The sequence below is a fragment of the Platalea leucorodia genome (genome assembly GCF_965183815.1).
Source record: "Platalea leucorodia genome assembly, chromosome: Z".
NCBI lineage: Eukaryota > Metazoa > Chordata > Aves > Pelecaniformes > Threskiornithidae > Platalea > Platalea leucorodia.
The window spans coordinates 30893350-30913126 of NC_138858.1; the positions used below are offsets into that span (position 1 = coordinate 30893350).

The following is a 19777-nucleotide window of genomic DNA, read 5'->3' on the forward strand; positions in this document are numbered from 1 at the left end:
GAATTTTTCACTACCTCCCATCGGCAGGCAGGGTGTTTAGCCATCTTCAGCAAAGTAGTGCTTCATCACATGTAACGGTTACTTGGGAAGACAAATGCCATAACTCCGAATGCCTCCCCTGCTTCCTTCTTCTTCCCCCAGCTTTATATGCTGAGCATGACGTCATACGGTGTGGGATATCCCTTTGGTCTGTTAGGGTCAGCTGTCCCTGCTGTGTCACCTCCCAATTTCTTGTGCACCCCCAGCCTGCTCACTGGTGGGGTGGTGTGGGAAGCAGAAAAGGCCTTGACTCTGTGTAAGCACTGCTCAGCAAGAACTAAAACATCCCTGTATTATCAACACTGTTTGCAGCACAAATCCAAAACATAGCACCAGACGAGGTACTATGAAGAAAATGAACTCTATCCCAGCCAAAACCAGTACAATAGGGAAATCTAATGCATATTTAAGATACATTGTTTAGGATTTACAAGTGAGAAGAAAACAGACAAGACAGTATGTGAAAAACGAATTAAGCCAAAAAAGCTAGTAGAGATGACTAAAGAATGCTGCCAGTGTTAACATCAGAAATCTCTGATCTGAATAATATTGCTCTTTTGAATCACTTTTGGATCACTATCCACAAATAAGTACCTGCAGACAATAAAGAAGCTTTCTAAATCATATTTCTTCCTAAAGCCAATAACACAGAAAAAATGGCAAAAGGTAGGTAAATGAAAAAAAGAGGTAGAGAAGCTCCTTCCCAAGCAACACGATCCTACTTTGATGTTTGAACCAGCTTCAAAGTTGGTACTGCTCCAAATCAAGGATTAGACTAGGTAACCTCCAGAGGTCCCATCAAACCTAGATTATTCTTTCTACATTTCTAAGCTTGTGTATTGGAGAAAGGAACTTGATGATGGAAAAGCGTGTTCAGGGAAGCAGGAAATGCACAATAATGTGAAGAAAAGAGGCTAAAGAAGCAACAAAAGGAGACAATGTTACTCTTCTTCCTCTGCCTCTCCTCATTCCCTTGGAAAAAAATACTTATTTTATTAACCACAGGAATGAAATTGCATTACTACTTTCTTTAAATAATAACTATGGCTGCTGCACCTTTCTGTGCATTTGCCACTAGGATCACAGCCTGGAAGACAGAAGGCCCTGCCTTCTGTCCTAAGGGCTGAAGTTACAGAGTACATCCTATGGACAGAACTTACCCTTAAACTGAAAGGTACTTTTTCAAACAACACTATGCTGTATATGTAATTTCCTGTAAATCCAACTAAAACAATCAAAAGAATTTTATTTACACAAAAATTCTGCCCTAATAAAAACAAGCAGTGTGAATTCAGCTTTTCATCCAAAAAACTATTTTGACAATAAAAGAGCTTTGACTGAATCACTTTTCTCTCCAACTTAAAATACACTAGTTGGTAGAATATAACTGAAAATATATATTTAACTTCACATTTTAATAAACATTCCAATTCCAATCATTTGCCAACTTACATAGCTCCATTAGTGTAGACTGTGTCACTTCCCTCCACATACTGAACCTGGGCTGGGTAGACATGCTGCACCTGTTGCACAGTCTGCACTTGCTGTACCTGAAAACAAGAACATCAGAAATTTGTGATATTATAAAGAAGGACTGATGGTTCAGTACACCTAATGGCTTCTAAACAAGATGGGATATCTCTGTGCTCAAAATTACTAAAGGTATGTCATAGCAATAGCAAAGAAAGTTACTGTTCTTACACAATATTTGAGCTGTAAGTCTGGTAAATGGAGGCCTAACATTGAAGATGCACGCTCATGGAGCACACATACCTTCAGTGCCAAAACCAGAGTTAACGGGAACGCGTAATAAGGATGAAATGAAGTGCCACTATGCTTTGCACCACCCAGAAGAATTACATTTACTACAGAAGAAGGTATCATTTGGCCACACGTTTGCCTTTTCTTATTCCATTTCAGGCCTGAGTAGTACAAGCCTTAAAATCACAGCTCAAATGTGTTGCAGTAAGTTTAGAAATAAAGGTTCACATTAAGATGGTTTAACTCTTGTTTAACTGGAGTTAAACTACAGTGATACAAGCTTTTTTCCCAGTAATGCTTTGACCCAATGTAAAATTATGGATAAAAACCCCCAGTCTGAGTAAACCCTTTCCCAGAATATCATCAGATATAAAAAACTCCAGCAAAACCTGGTTTTACATCAATAAGCTAAACAACAAAAGGCAGTAAGGCATGCATTATCTTCACATATATTGCTGAGATGGCATGCCTGTTTTGTAAAAGCACATATAGTCACAGATCAATTCCTTTGATTCACATACTACGTAGGGAAGCTCTAGGTTATGCATATTTCCTCTCCAGTCTTAATTTTTTGTCTTCTGCCACAATGAAGATTAAGAATTCAATGTTTTACACCTGCCATCATTTAAAGAAGCCATATTTTGGTTCAAGAGAAGTCTGGAATCTAAAAGATGCAGAAGAACTTAAGAGACTTCACAGACTGGCACAATTTTACCCAAGGAACTAAATCAAGAAAGTGGCAGTGCATATATTTAGTAACTAGATTTAACATAAACTACTTTTAAGTGACTGTTATTTTTCTCAGATATTTTGTTATGAGGTAACTTGAGCCTGATCCAGTTGGTCCTAAGGATTACAAACACTATAATCACAGATGAATCTGGGTTTCATGCATTTGATGGATCATCTCCAAGAGCTCTTTGAGAATATCCTAGTTTAATACCTTCAACTCTGCTATATTTTAAAAAGTTCTGCAAATAAGCACATTTTTCGTAGTCTTTTATAGTATTGACTCAGATCATGAAAGGAAAATCTAGATTTTTGCAGAAACCTTCCCTTAGGTTGACATTAAAACCTGAATTCTGAAAAAAATAAAACACCCAAGGTTTTGAACACAGCTATACTAGCATGATAGAAAAGCAGATGTTTCTGTCCATTAACAGCAATGAGACACAACATGATAGTTAAAATACCTTATAAAATCCAAAGTTTCCTGATTTCCCACAGGGATCATTACATAAATTGACAAATATACCTAAAATATATTTTCTGAACTTCAAAAATTATACTTCAAAGATGTTTTCTAATTATTAAGGTAAGGCACAGCTGTGTACCTTTCCTCTCCTAATAATACTTAGTTATTTAACAGAGAGATTCAGTTCTCAAAGTCAACACAAAGAACTCTGGTCCAAATTATGCATGATCCTAGGCTTTAGAACAATATTTTGAATTAAAAAAACATAAATAGCTGTATTGTGCAAACATCTTTTCAAAGAATTAAACTATTTCTATTTCCATCACCTTTGACTTCATAACTTAAATTAATTCAAATAGTAATTTCATGGAATGTGCTTGATCCAAATCCACTACAAGAAAGTTATGCCTGTAAGCTTGCTAGTAATTAGTTCCTCTCAATATTCAAATTTGCCAATCTGTGACAAAATCATCTACTCATGCAATAATTGGCTAAAATTCATACGTGCTTTACTGTGAAACATATATGCAACATATGATAGTTTTTAAGCTTGACTCTGAAAATATTTCTTCCTCTTGGGTGACTCAAGTTCTACGACCTTTAATCAACGGGAGAAGGAGAGTGATTGTTCATCAGTCTACTACAGAGCACCAAACTGATCTACTTAACCTATACAGTGAGAAAACATCTTGAAAGCAGGCTTTGTTCTTAAAACCAGTGATTTGTCACCTGCCATGTAATGGATGTGCTCCATTTTCTGTCCCAGTAGTACAGCTGGGGAAACACTGTGGAAATGATGCTGGTGTCAGTATGAATTCCATGTTCTTGTCCAACCTCTCCCAAACTGCATTTCGTTCCCTATTCACACATACTGGATATGTCTTACTCCCTATTAAAAAAACTCACACTACCTTCTATTAATAAAGGAAATGTGATTTTCTCCCTGCAACCTGCATACTGATAAAATGGAATTCTACAGTATGTACAAACACAACATTAAAAACTTCCTATCAGTAAATACAGGTCACGTTCCTATTCTATACAAGGTATTATATTCTCCTATTATTCTTTGATACAAGCTGCTACCATTTCAAAAACAACAGATTCATCACAGTGCAAGACCATTACCATAGAAGTGAGACAGAAGCAGAGACAAAGTGGTATAGAGTGTATCAAATCTCAGTGTCTATCGGACAGAAAACCGAAACATTCCAAAATGTGTTTATTTTCTGATTTGGAACAACAACAACAAATTAATTTACCATAAAACAAAATACCAAAATGTTAAAATTTTCATTAATTTAAAATTTTCACTATTTTTTATATAAATTCTTTATTACCGTAACATGCAGTACTACTAGAAATGTTATGAGTGTTTATGCATATAAAGTGACTTATTTTTTAAATCAACATTTAAGAATGGATACACTACAGTGTTATTAAAACATCTTGTCTACTTTTGTAGACCAAAATGTTTTTCCTTTAAATTTTAACAATGAAGTTCAATACAAAAGGGCCACTGAATTAGGTTAATTTTTTTCCAATACAGTAATAAAAAAAGACAGCTTATAAAAAAAAAAGTTATTTTGCTTCAGCTTCTCTGAAACTCAGTACTGCTACGGTTAAATTGATAATGGTGCCCGAGGAAGCTTCGGTCACTACACTGTATTGCAATTTACATAACAACCTTAAGGTAGAGAAAGTTAGGGGTAAATATTTTTTTCTGTCAAGCAATAACAAATAAAATAAATAAATGGCCTTTAGGATGCCCTTGTATACAAAAATTCTGCGATGCTGAAAATATTTGTTGTATGCTACCTCCAATACTAATTTTATTTCCTATTTTACTTCATTTTGGGAAAAACATTTTCATGAGAATTAAATCTAGTGCCTCTGGATTTTCTTTTTAATCTTCAATGACAGGAAGAAATTAAATGCTTATATCTACTCTCTATGAGCACAAAATTATTTGAGAAGAAGTTGGTTATGAGGAAACAAAACAACACCAAAAAAATCAACAATTTTTGTGGAAATTGTAAAAAAAAAAAACCAACACCTTTCTTCTGTTTTATTTATCATTTTCCTTGCACCTTTTATTAAGTTGTTAAAGGAATTGTATTTGCTAGGTTCTTTAATTCTGGGGGCAGAGCAGAAATTGGAGATCACAGAGAGAATATTCAACAGAGATCTAAAAAGTAAATGGCCTCCTTTTATTAAAAAATACTCCAAGAGTTAAATGATTCAGGCTGAAAATAGAAAACACAATGGAATATTTATGAAAAAAGTGACAGTATGGAAGTTCAAAAATTGTATGTTCTGGGGTGGACTGGTGAGCTAGTCATGGTAATTGTTATTGTCTGGCTGGAAAACAGAAAATTAACTGACTTGTATAGGAAATAATGAGTTAAGTAGAGTCAGACAGAAGATCTTTCATTCCTCTTGCTTCAGTGATTCTAGCCTGAAATAAATAACTGGAATAGGATTAGAAGTAAGCAGCTGAAACGTTCCAGGAGAACAAGAGGCAAATGAAAACTTATTTCAATACACATATGTAACTATAATTACTAGTTGAAGGAAAAAAAAAAAAAAAAAGGAAAATAAATTATATTCTTAATTGTACTGCCTCAGAGGAACAAATGAGGGACTAAGTTATATTGTATCTATGGGAGTTTGTCAACAAAAATAAAGTGCATAAAAGCATACTGAAATGCAGAAATTACATTGAAGCATAAAAAGAAAATTTAAGAGAGAATTTTTATTTCCAGTAAAAGCTGCTTATGTTCAAAGTACTACTAAGCAAAGAGTAGAACAATAGGGCCAAATATATAAGGATATTTAAACTCCATTTAAAAAAGGACATATAATTATGCACAGTGCCTAGGCAAACAACTTGGTTGTGCATCGTTTTCTGTTCTCAGAGATAAAAATAATTTTTGTACCTTCATTAGTCTGGATTACTTTTGGCAAGCAACATATAAATAGCACATGCTGTAATATTCTAAGCACATTCATATTTATATAATGGCTAATGTCAGTTCATGATTATGTTTTTCATATGCTAAACATGATTTTGCATTAAGAGCAAGTTTGATTAGCAGAAGTCTGCATCTCCAGTTAATGATACAATGCTTTGTGAATGTGATGGTCATTGTGTATGGTGAATATGAAGAAATGCTTTGCTCAACTTATGATGCATGGATATACTTTTATAAGATAGATTATATGAGTATTTTTAGTTTTATTTCTCCAATCCTTCCACATTGCATGCCATAAACTACAAAGTGAGGTTAATTTTGAATCCTTAGAAGCTTACTGCACTGGGCTAAAGAGTGCCTGTTGAAAAAGCAATGATACATTAGTGAAAAATCCCCCTATCTGAGGAAACAAAAGACTAAGAAAATTCCTCAGGCTATTAAAATGGAATTTAATTACACTCCCACCTTTTTGGTGTTACTCTTGTTGCTTTTTGCTTACATGTGGACATGTTTGTCCCCTTACCAGTCCCCTCTCTCCCATCTCAACAGTGACAGCTGCTGTGCTGCATGAAAGCAGTTGTCACCCGTGCCACTTTTACCAGAGGGGAAGCCCAGGTTTTCATTAATGGTACCTTTTTTTCCCCTATTATTGGAGCATCACAGGAGACTTATGAGCTTCATATTTATACTAGCTATATACAAATTAGGGATTTGTTTTAGCTGAAAATATCAAAAGTTACTCTTTCGCTGTTTGCTCAAAAGACAGGATGCTTCAGAACAAACACAGCTGTAGGTAAAAGGCTCTTAGTCCACCCTTCCACTTAGTCAGCTTGCTCTTCTTCAGGGCAAAAATGTTTCATTTTGAAAAAGATATCATACATTTTGTGAGCATAAATAAAACACTGATGCCATGAAAACAACCCCAAATTAATGCATGCATGAGACATCATTTAAGTATGGTGTATATACAGGAATGGAAACATGGAAAACAAAGACCTCTCTAGGAAAAATGAAATACTATACACCACTTGAATATTAATTAAAACCAAATTCATCTAAAGTGGCATTATTTACTAAAAAGTACTAATAAATTACTGTAAACATGATAATACAGAAGTTTCAGCTTACACCAAATTGTTGCATATACACAGACACTTATGTTACAGTGTCTGAATTTAACAAAGTTCAAGAAGTGCCCTATTGCTTTAGTAAATTATATTCACAAGAGAATATAATCCAACTGTGAATATTCACACATATTTTGGATATGGCTGACATTATTAAGTATGTCTCTTATAAACTACAGAAAAAAACCCAAAACCGTATCTTATACACTATGCACCTAAAACCTTCCCTCCAACTTTCAACATTGGCAACTTTGAACACACAGAAATAATAAGCCCTACCTCTGCCATCAAAAGAATGGCTTTATGAAATTAGCACTCTTTCTCCAGATTTTCTTTAGGCAAATTGGCCCATTCCTATCAAATGTATATAAAGCTGATAATAACTTTAGGCAAATGCAGCCTATACACAGATAGTTCCTCAGGGCAGATCACACCTACAATTTCCTCAACACAGCGACTGTTTCGATGTTTGATATTCCTTTTTTTTTTTTTAAACACTACAGCTGAAATTACCTATCCCACCTACATTCTTCACCACGTCTCCTGCCAGCATACCACATACACATCCTCACTCTTCCTTTTCTCCTCACCACACATCCACTTCCGTAATCTATCCTTTCTCTCTACACAAATCCTCCACACATACCATGTTTTAATCACTGCAATACTGTCTGCATTGTATTTCCCAACATTCTTGTTGCATCTTCAATCCCTGCAAAATTTTGAAGAAACTCCTCTTCCTTGGCTGGGTTGATGCCTTAGCTTTCCTTTCTGAAACGTTATGCTGATTCCAATGGTCAGTGTTAAGAGTCACCTGGAAAAATATAATCCAATATCCCCACAGGGAAAAATAATCCAAAATAATGATGGATTATTCAATGAAAGGGAATACTCAGAAGCAGCAGTACTAAAGGAGATGTATGTAAGGTTGATCAGGGACAGTTTTACATACTCAGTGCAACAAAAAAATTCAGTTTCCTCTTCTCATTATGGTATAATCAAGCAAGAAAAAAAAAACCAAACAACAATCTCCTCCTGGGCTTCTGTGTTTTGACGTGAGTACTACATTAATAAAGGACAACTAGAATAACTTCAGAAAAGATATAGACAGTCGGTGACAAAAAATAATGAATTATTTATGTGGAAAAACAAGGAGCCAATTCTATCCTAGAAGTCCTCAGAAAGGTAGAAACTTTGCACAAGCACAGTTTATAAACACCTAAGGCCTCCTCATTCTTCATTTCCTTGTGACAAAAATAGAACAGAAATGCATAGAAGATCCTATCCTTACAGGTCAATCAATCCAATGATTAGAACAACAATATTATAAGGTATTCTATATGCCACTAACTGGTTACCAATCTTCAATCCCTCACACTGATCAGTATTTCACATGGATAAAATTCAGTATGTAATATTAGACCATCATATGTATATCCTATTTGCTTAAAACAAGCAACTGTGCAGCACTGTTAAATTGCAATCTTTTATCGGAAAAGCTGAAATACAGGAATAACAAAGGACAAATCACATAAACTACATCTATTAAACATCTGTCATCATGAAAGAACATAAAAATCAGACAGATTATCTGACTGTACTTCATAAAGAAAAAAAGTCTCACACTTCACAAACCTTACAAAAGAGTTAACCAGACAAAATCTCCTACAAAGGTTAGCTACATTCGAGCATCATGGAAGCTTCAATTAAAGCCTAACATAGTACTCAAAAGTCTCTATCCTAATCAACATTCAAGCAAAGAGAGAGAGAGCTATTTAACAGTCTGAACTCAGGAGAAAATATTTCAAACAATTCTTGATTCACTAGTCATGGATTCTGAGCAAATACACAAAGACAAGCATTTAAATAAAATTTTTTAAGTCCAAATTCGATGTTTTTCTGAATCAGTTTTTTTAAAAACAAGCTTGCATCCTAAAAGATACATGAAGATATAAGCAGAAACTATAGTAATGGAACTATGAGGCATTATAAATAGAGTTTGTACATCAGGAAAAAAATGTTAGTGAAACATATGAGATTGTGGCACACATACATAAAAATGCACCACCTGGAATTTTAGAACTAAACTTAAGAAATGCTGAAGAACTTAATTTAGGGAAAAGGGCTCCACTGGCACAGAAACAATTTACACTATTAATAAAATATGTCCAGTTTTCATATTATTGATTCTGAAACTATGAAGTCAGTTTTTGATGAAATACCATATCAGATGTCACCCAGAGTACCCGTCACATGGACAGCTCATTCTGTGTGTTCTGGAAAAGTCTTGGACAGCTGTCATGGCTTTCACATTCAGTCCCTGTTTTCTACCTCCATACTCTTCCCTTTTTCCTCCCCATTTTCTTCAGGCACCACTCCTTCCAAAGCTTGTGGGTGAGCACATAGGTCAGTAACTGTCTCATGTAACAGAGGCGTATACTGTGCTGGCTGCTACAAAAGTCTTCTTACTTCCCTGGCAAATGTGCATCCCAAATTACCTATTGTCATACTACAAATACTTTCATGACATTGTGCAAAGATCTGCAGGGAGTCAAGCCTAGAGATGCAAAGGACAGTGCTTTTCATTTTCACATCTGTATTGCACTTACTTGGTCAGCCAAATGAAAGGAGAAATGATATAGCCAATAATATCAGAAACATATTCATTATTCATTATTTAAAGGAAAAAATGTAAACATTCAGTAACATAAAGTAAATTTCTACAAGCTATTACATGAATTCCATAATAACCTACAGTTAGAATCATGCATGTGTACTACTGGTGCTTGTCAGATGCTTCAGTTAAGGAACAGATCCTGAAAACTGCTTGCCTTTCTCTGGCTATTTTAATTCCAGCAAAATAAAATTGATAAAAGCAGAGTAAAAGAATTAATTTAGCAGCCTTGTACAAAATCATGTTATTCACTACATAGTAAAGAACTATCCTTCCTGAATTTTTTTTTTTTTTTTTAATCTTCCCAAAACTAACAGCCACCTACCTGTTGCTGAACTGGTACTTGCTGTACTACCTGTGTGGGCACTGCTGCCTGGCCAGCCACAGATGTCTGTAAAGTCACAGTTGAACCTGTATCCGACCCAGTCTCTGATGTCTGCATCGTGATCTCTGAATAAAATTAAGATGCAAAATTGAAAGGTTAGTGCATTAATTTCTTTATTTTGTCACTTATACTAGCACACTAATTTGTCGCTTATCTCTATGTGTATCTTAAAATTAGCTAATACCAATCTTGGTATGAGCCAAAAGGCTTTTCCCCCTACTAGCATATGAGTTAGTATAAAAGGGGTTTTATCTTACTTTTATCTTACTTATATTCAAAATACCTTTTATTTGCATGTGCAGAAACACGTATCACTTCTCTGAGTTTTGTCACTTTAGGACTAACTCAGAAAAATCAGCAGCAAATCTTCTCTCAGCTTGTAAATAACTGGTCATCATTCAAAACTATTTTTTCTCTGGCTTATTGAATTACACTAAAAACTCTATACACTTAAATTCAAAGTCAAACTTCTAGCAGACCACAGAATGAGGGGCTGTAATCTGGAAAGCAAACTCTGAAAAGCATTTAATGAGTCACACTGAAAAAGCAGCTTAAGGAACCTTCTTCAGTAGAAAGCATTAAAGCAAACACTGTAGTTAAAATCTGAGAAGAAGAAACTTTTCAACACTAAAACCATATGGAAATACCTATGCAGTAGAAAAGTGCCTAAGATCGTGGCCCTGACATTTAAAGGGAACAATGGAAAGTTGGATGGAATACAGAAATAGTCCGAGAATCAAGGAAAATGACTTACAAAGAAAACTTATCAGAAAGACAACCAAGGAATGCCTTCATAGGAAATATAGACTGGGAACTATGGGATTCCTCAGTTTTGCACAGCAGAAATGACAATACAACTGACTGGGTGACAAACCAAAATTAATTGAAAATCAGGAATTAGACCTCTTTTTTTAGGCAGTGGATGATTAACCAGTGAAAGTAATAACCCAATGAGGCAGGTTCTTCTTCACTTGGTACCTTCAAAACAGAAGACTGCATGCTTCTGTGAAGAATTACAGTAAACAAATACAAATTACTAGTCTGTAGACCAAATGTTCTGTGATCTAAAAATTTCACTGCCCTTAATCTCTATTAATCTATATTAGCTACAGAATACTTTGGCAACCTGAGGATCAATGTCACTAAAAATGAGTAGCACTATCATAGAATCATAGAATGATTTAGGTTGAAAAAGACCTTTTAGATCGTCAAGTCCAACCGTTTAGCCAGCACTGCCAAGTCCACCACTAAACCAGTCCCTAAGTGCCACATCTACACCTCTTTTAAATACTTCCAGGGATGGGGACTCAACCACTTCCCTGGGCAGCCTGTTCCAGTGCGACCACCCTTTCAGTGAAGAAGTTTTTCCTAATAGCCAACCTAAACTTCCCCTGGCGCAGCTTGAGGCCGTTTCCTCTCATCCTATCGTTTGTTAGTAGGGAGAAGAGACCGACCCCCACCTCGCTACAACCTCCTTTCAGGTAGTTGGAGAGAGCAATAAGGTCTCCCCTCAGCCTCCTCTTCTCCAGACTAAACAACCCCAGTTCCCACAGCTGCTCCTCTTAAGACTTGTTCTCTAGACCCTTCACCAACTTCGTTGCCCTCCTCTGGACACGCTCCAGCACCTCGATGTCCTTCTTGTAGTGAGGGGCCCAAAACTGAACACAGTACTCGAGGTGCAGCCTCACCAGTGCCCAGTACAGGGGCACTATCACCTCCCTGGTCCTGCTGGCCACGCTATTCCTGATACAGGCCAGGATGCCATTGGCCTTCTTGGCCACCTGGGCACACTGCTGGCTCATGTTCAGCTGGCTGTCGACCAGCACCCCCAGGTCCTTTTCCACCAGGCAGCTCTCCAGCCACTCCTCCCCAAGCCTGTAGCATTGCCTAGGGTTGTTGTGACCCAAGTGCAGGACCTGGCACTAAGCCTTGTTGAACCTCATCCAGTCGGCCTCAGCCCATTGATCCAGCCTGTCCAGAGCCCTTTGTAGAGCCTTCCTGCAGATCAACACCCCCACCCAACTTGCTATCATCTGCAAACTCCCTGAGAGTCCAGATCATTGATAAAGATATGAAGCAGAACTGGCCCCAATACTGAGCCCCGGGAAGCACCCACTTGTTACCGTCCGCCAACTGGATTTAACTCCATTCACCACCACTCTTTGGGCCCAGCCATCCAGCCAGTTCTTTACGCAGTGAACAGTACACCCCTCCAAGCCATTATCATGAATAATAAAAGAGCTTTATATGAAAAAAATCTACAAATACTTAAAATGCCCTATCCAGGTGATTTTTAGTTTAACCGAACAGACCCAGATGGCTGACAGGAAAGAAACTAGACTTTAACCCTGCCCCCCCCAACAAATAACAACCTCCCCGCCAAAAAACCCTACAATATTTTTTGAGACAAAAGCATAATACAAAAATGTGTCTAATTAGGGGCATAGCAAAATATAGCAGGAGGAATTCATTACTGTATCAAAAAAACCTCAGAGCCTCTCAGAAAATTCAGTGTTCTCCTTGCTTGACAACTGAACCACCTGCAACAACAGACCTTCCTTTCAAGGCTAGGTTCCACAGCAGTTTTAGCTGATTTAAAGCTAGGTTTCTGCAATCCCTCCATCCAACTACCTCTGACTCACTTTGCATTCAAATGTAGCCAGTGCAACGCAGGAAACGGGTATATAAATTTGGGATGGGGGCAGGGGATAGAGGCAGGACCTTCCCAACTGGTACCATCATTGGTTTAAACTCCATGGAACCATGCCTATGGTACCTGACAGATTGAACTGCTTCTTTTGAAATATTCAGAAAGACTGATAAATTGTTGATCTAACCTATTTGAGATTAATCAATAGACTCTTGAGAGTTTTCAGGTTGACTGAACCTTCTACTTCTTTCCAGCATGCCTGACAAAAATCAGGATACAACATGAAAAGAAAAAAGGAATAGAACTTCACAGATGACTACTGAAATGTTAAAAATTATAAATATGGAGGAGTTGGAAGCCACTGTGCTGCTAGAAAGCTACAACCTAGTTGCCATTACTGAAACTTGGTGGGATGAATCCCATGACTCAAGTGTGGTTATTGATGGCTGCAGGCTGTTCAGAAGGGACAGACGAGGAAGGAAGGGCAGAGGGGTTGCCTTCTACATCAGGAAATGGATAATTGTAAAAAGCTGACTCTGAAGAATACCCACAGGCAGGTTGAAAGTTTATGGGTAAGAATTAGAGACTGAGGCAACAAAGGGAACCTTGTGGTTGGTGTCTACTACAGGCTGCCTGATCAAGGGGAGCCTATTGACAAAGCCTTCTTACGTCAGCTACCGGAGGCATTGCGCTCACAGGCTCTCATCCTGCTGGGGGACTTCAACCACCCTGACATCTGCTGGAAGATGAGCATGGTGAGCTGTAGGCAATCCAAGAGACTCCTTGAATGCATTGAGGATAACTTCTTAAGCCAGGTAACAGACAGCCCTACCAGAGGGGATGCGATACTGGACCTGATGGTCACCAACACGAGTGAGCTAATCGGTGATGTCAAGATTGGAGGCAGCCTGGGCTGCAGTGATCACGCCCTGGTGGAGTTCGCAGTCCTGAGGGACATGGGTCAGGTGAGGAGTAAAGTCAGGGCCCTGAATTTTAGGAAAGCAAACTTCCAGCTGTTCAAGGAGTTAGTCAATAGGACCCGCTGGGAAACTGCCCGCAGGGGCAAGGGAGCAGAACAGAGCTGGCAGATCTTTAAGGGTGCTTTCCATGGAGTGCAAGAGCTCTCGATCCCCAGGTGTAAGAAATCTGGAAAGAAAGGCAAGAGACTGGCATGGCTGAGTTGAGACCTGCTGGTCAAACTAAAGGGCAAGAAGGAAATGCACAGGCAGTGGAAGCAGGGACAGGTATCCTGGGAAGACCATACAGATGCTGCCCGGTTGTGTAGGGATGCGGTCAGGAAGGCGAAGGCACAGCTGGAGTTGAACTTGGCAAGGGATGCAAAGAATAATAAGAAGGGCTTCTATAAGTATGTCAGCCAGAAAAGGAAAGTCAAAGAAAGCGTATCCCCCCCCCAGATGAACACAACTGGCAAACTGGTAACAACAGACAAGGAGAAGGCTGAGGTGCTCAACAACCTTTTTGCCTCAGTCTTCACTGGCAGCCTCTCTTTCCACACCTCTCAAGTGGATGGACTGCAAGATGGGCTGGGAGAGAAAAGTCGCTCCCACTGTAAGAGAAGATCAGGTTTGAGACCACCTGAGGAACCTGAACATACCTAAGTCTATAGGACCTGACGAGATGCATCCCAGAGTCCTGAGGGAACTGGCTGATGCAGTGGCCAAGCCACTCTTGATGATATCTGAAAAGTGACGGCAGTCAGGTGAAGTCCCCGGTGACTGGAAAAAGGGAAACATCGCACCAATTTTTTAAACAGGTAGAAGGGAGGACCCTGGGAACTACCGACCTGTCAGCCTCACCTCTGTGCCTGGGAAGATCACGGAACAGATCCTCCTAGAAGCTATGCTAAGGCACATGGAGGACAGGGAGGTGATGCAAGACAGCCAGCACGACTTCACCAAGGGCAAGTCCTGCCTGACGAACCTAGTGGCCTTCTGTGATGGAGTGACTGCATCAGTGGACAAGGGAAGAGCTATGGTTGTCATCTATCTGGACTTCGGTAAGGCCTTTGACGTGGTTCCCTACAACATCCTTCTCTCTAAATTGCAGAGATATGGATTTGATGGGTGGACCATTTGGCGGATAGGGAATTGGCTGGATGGTGGCATCCAGAGAGTAGTGGTCAACAGCTCAATGTCTGCATGGAGACCAGGGATGAGTGGTGTCCCTCAAGGGTCTGTATTGGGGCCAGTACTGTTTAATATCTTCATCAATGACAGAAACAGTTGGTCGAGTGCACCCTCAGCAAGTTTGCAGATGACACCAAGCTGAGTGATGTGGATGACACGCCTGAGGGATGGGATGCCATCCAGAGGGACCTTGACAGGCTTGAGAAGTGGGCCCATGTGAACCTCACGAGGTTCAACAAGGCCAAGTGCAAGGTCCTGCACCAGGGTCAAGGCACCCCCAGTATCCGTACAGACTGCAGGATGAAGGGATTGAGAGCAGCCCTGCAGAGGAGGACTTGGGGGTATTGGTGGATGAAAAACTGAGTATGAGCCATCAGTGTGCACTCACAGCCCAGAAAGCCAACTGTATCCTGTGCTGCACCAAAAGAAGCGTGGCCAGCAGGTCGAGGGAGGTGTTTTTGCCCCTCTATTCCACCCTGGTGAGACCCCACCTGGAGTACTGCATCCAGCTCTGGAGTCCTCAGCACAAGAAAGACATGGACCTCTTGGAGTGGGTCCAGAGGAGGGCCACAAAAATTATCAGAAGGCTGGAATACTTCTCCTATGAAGACAGGCTGAGATAGCTGGGGTGGTTCAGCCTGGAGAAGAGGAGGCTGCGGGGAGACCTTATTGCGGCCTTTCAGTACTTAAAGGGGGCTTACAGGAAAGATGGGGACAGGCTTTTGAGTAGGCCCTGTAGTGACAGGACAAAGGGTAATGGTTTTAAACTAAAAGAGGGTAGGTTCAGACCAGATATAAGGAAGACTTTTTTTTACAATGAGGGTGGTGAAACACTGGAACAGGTTGCCCAGAGAGGTTGTAGATGCCTCATCCCTGGAAACATTCAAGGTCGGGTTGGACGGGGCTCTGAGCAACCTGATCTAGCTGAAGGTGTCCCTGCTTATTGCAACAGGGGGTTGGACTAGATAACCTTTAAGGTTCCCTTCGAACCCAAACTATTCTATGATTCTGTGATTCTATGTTTACTGTAAAAGAGTAAATTCCATACCTTTTTTGGCCTACAGGAAATGCTGTATAAAATCCAGAATGAAGTTATTTAATGCTAAAATCAGTGCCACAGTTCCAATGTCAGTCCACCCTAACTGAAAACCAATAGTTTTTCCCTTAATTCCAGTATTAACAAGAACATTAAACTTCCAATAATAACATCCAGAAAGAACATTTTCTTTACTTTCCAATAAGCCATCATCTTAAAAGTTTCTGCAGATAAATTAACAAGACATCGCGCCATCTAAGACATCCCTAGGTGCACTAGACCAAACTCATCCACAAGGTAAATGTACGAGCTTAAATTAACTGAGTCAGAGGCTTAGAAAACTACTTTTTGCAAAGGCAAAAAGGGAACTTATGCTTTATATACATATGCCTAAACATATATATGGAAATAATAATCATAGCAGTCATTATTATACCTTTTGAAGAGAGTCACAGCACAGCACAATGGGATACCAAGTACTTTCTGGGCTTTCCAAAACATAACAAATGACACAGACAATGGCAACATTCCTAATGGAATACTAACAAGTTGAGTCTTTTAGTTTTATACTTAAATACTGTAACCATTTTCTAAATTTGAGTAATTCATGTTTTACTCAGTCCTTCCACCACATGAAGTCACTGCTAACAAAAAGGAACCTATGTTGTAAAAAGATTACCATTCTTAAAGGAAGAAATGCAATGAAACTGGCTTTTAAGGAAAACGATGAACTTCAAACTACATTAAACTGACTTGTAAATGATCTTTAACTTAATGAAGTCAGAGATAAATATTCTTCCTATTTAGAAAGCAAAGCCAACTATTATTTAACAAAGGCTATATTTCTTTACATTGCAATAATTTAGAAAAAAATCTCTTTTTGTACTTGCTATTTTCCACAATCATACATAAAAGCCATTGGGCAATGCTTTAAGCATAAATATTGAAAAATAAAGAGAAGAAAAAAAATGTGTAGTGTAGACACAGTGCAGTTTGGTCAAAACAACAGTTCTGCCAATTAAGAATTTAAAATTTTTCAAAAGCATCAGGATAATCCTTATGGATATGTCTACTCAATTAGGGATGTAACTTCACTTTAACTCTTCAATCATTTGTACTTTTTTCTCAGCCCATTACCTTTGACTTCGAAAATTTTTTCAAAATTGAAGTAAAAAAAAGAGCCAGCTTGTCTGAGCAAACTTGCACTCACTCTTTCATGTAACCCAGACCAAAACACTGGCAAGCTGGAAGAATAGTGGAAATCAAAAGCTAAACACTGAGTAACTTCATAAACCACCTCTCTGCTACAAAAACACTTCCAGTCAGTTTCAGAGCACAATTAAACAGGTCAGTTTAAACCACCAGTTCCAACAATCAATCATTTAAGATACTGCAGCTCCAATGGGAAGCAAAAGGCAGCAGTTGAGAAGAATTAAAAGGCATTACTTTATACCAGCCCTTAGCTTTACTTGACTAGACGTTGTTTTCATGGTTACAGTGTACAAACATGTCAGTCACTGCAAGGGAGGAGGAATGCGACTACAGTCAATTACAGTTGTGACTAGTGAGAGGCAGTTCTGTATTGCCATATATCCGCTAATTGCTCTGTCACATCTCAGGCAGTACTTGGTCATTACAGCTGCAATTCAAGATGCTCAAGAAACCAGAGCCAGGTACTCCCATCTAAGTGAGGAACATAACGTGTACATTTCCTTGCGGCAGGTGCTATGGATTGTGCCTGGCTGACATCAGCGTGGCCCTTTAGGAAAAAGAAGCAGCTTCATTATAAGAACAGAGGATACTTTCGTTGTAAACCAGCTGTCCGTCACTGCAGAGAAGTTTTGAGATGGGCAGACTGCAAGCGCCAGTGACAGCCAACAGTCTGCTGTTAGGCGCTGAGGGATGCTGAACTGGGATAGTCAAGAATCAGTTATTCACTACCCAGTCCTAGAAGTGACGAAGTCCAGAGACATATTGGGACACATGAGAGAGAATCCAGGGTTAGGTGGGACAGAACCCCCAGGGAGAACTGGAGAGACCCCAGAGGACGCCATGGCCCAGCCTAGGACTGCCCACCGTATAGCTGGCACTGCTACACTGACATACCAAACTTCAGACTATGTCGTTCCATCCACAGGACAAGGAAGGTGTGTAATTTCTAAACTGCACGCATATTTTTGATTAAAGTGTTTTGGTGACTGAGTCCATTTGAGCTCCACATGTCAATTTGGTGACAGCCCTATATTTAAGCATACAACCTCATGTGCTTCTCTACCTCAGAACTGTAATATGCTTTTATTAATAATCTGATAGACAGGTTAACTGGTTGCTCTATAGACCGATTTATCAGTAGGTAAATTAGAATAGCTAAAGCACGGTTGCGGAATATAAACTTTGCCATTAGTTTTGCCTAAGCAGAAATAAACCTAATGACTTAATATCAATTTATTCAAAAGTGTTTAGGTTGCTTCCATTATTCTGCTCTAAGTATCTATCCTAAATGCAATTCTTTACTATAGCTCACTACACAGTATAGATTTTTCCTTGTAGATGCCATACAATATGTTTTGACAGTCAACCTTTATTGTCTTTGTATGCACTGGATGTTTTTCTAGCACCATGTTAGTGAGGCAGTCAGTGCAATTCTTTTACATTGCATCAATATTGGGCAGTTATATGAACACATTTTTATAATCTAAATGAAGTCTCTCAATTTTTCACTGATACTGCATATAAGTAAAGGAACTGCATATTACAGCAGAAAAGACATCATCCTTGCCTAATGGGACTGTCAGGTGTATCACAAGCAACAGATGAATGTTTTGACAAGACCCTTGTTATTATGGCTAATTAAGCAGTTGGACACACCCGTCTGTTAATGGTTTTGCTTTGTATAGCCAGCGCTTGTTGTATCATGTGAATGTAAGCTAAACAGGTCACATTCTGAAAGAAGGTTAATTAACCCCTCCAAGTGGGAAAACAATATTGCCCAAGCGCAGCTGCTGAATGTGACAAGATTAGTATTTCTTCAGTCTAATGGGCAGAACTCAGGCAAAACTACTATGCTGAAAATTACTCCGTTCCTGTATATTCTGTGGAATTTTATGTTGTCTGTTAAGTTCCCTAAAGATTTTTTAATACACTGAAATTCTCAGTTGGAATCCTTCTGTTTTCTAGACTTGAAATACCAAGACTGAATGGTTTAAGAGTCTAACTTGACCAATTACTTATCAAATGAGATTGTTAAAATGTGTCAGATTAATGATTACTGTTTATTTTGTTCCTGGACTACTTCACCCTGAACTAACTTACTTTTTTTAAGCTACCAGAGTTTGCAAAGTTTTGTTCCGCTACATATGCTTTATTGTCTAGATCAAATAATGTAGCAGGCTTTAATTCAATGCAGAAAATGAAAACCTGTAATTTACTTTCAAGTGCAGCAGGAAATTTCTTTTTTTCTCCTGTAGAAGGCTAAATAAAACATCACAGAAGGTAAAGTGAACTAGATCTCATAATCACATGCAGTAATGCCAGGCTTTTAATGGTCAGAATAAACGGCTAATCTTAAGGTCTTATCTCTTTATAATGATGAATCACCAATATACTCATTAAGAATTTCTGGCAACATAATGTGTTCCCAATAAAGGAAAACTTCTCAGAACACGAAGGTTCAACAAGTAATAGAGAATGATTCATTCCTGAACAACAGTATAAATGGAAACAAGTTTCAATAATACACTAGAGTTTTAGATAAGCATTCCTTTTCAATTTTTGTGTAAACAAAAATT

The 19777-nt window shown here is 38.6% G+C and overlaps 1 protein-coding gene across 4 annotated transcripts in view; it reads right to left on the reverse strand.

Moving 5' to 3' along the window:
• RFX3 (regulatory factor X3) overlaps positions 1 to 19777 on the reverse strand; it is a 128436-nt gene that overhangs the window by 49248 nt on the left and 59411 nt on the right. For all 4 annotated transcript variants that reach the window (XM_082337562.1, XM_082337561.1, XM_082337560.1 and 1 more), the window contains exons 2-3: positions 10097 to 10221; positions 1492 to 1589 (exon numbers count right to left, since the gene is read on the reverse strand). In XM_082337562.1, the coding sequence (XP_082193688.1) occupies positions 1492 to 1589; positions 10097 to 10213 (215 nt within the window). In that variant the 5' untranslated portion in view covers positions 10214 to 10221. The remainder of the gene's footprint in view (positions 1 to 1491; positions 1590 to 10096; positions 10222 to 19777) is intronic.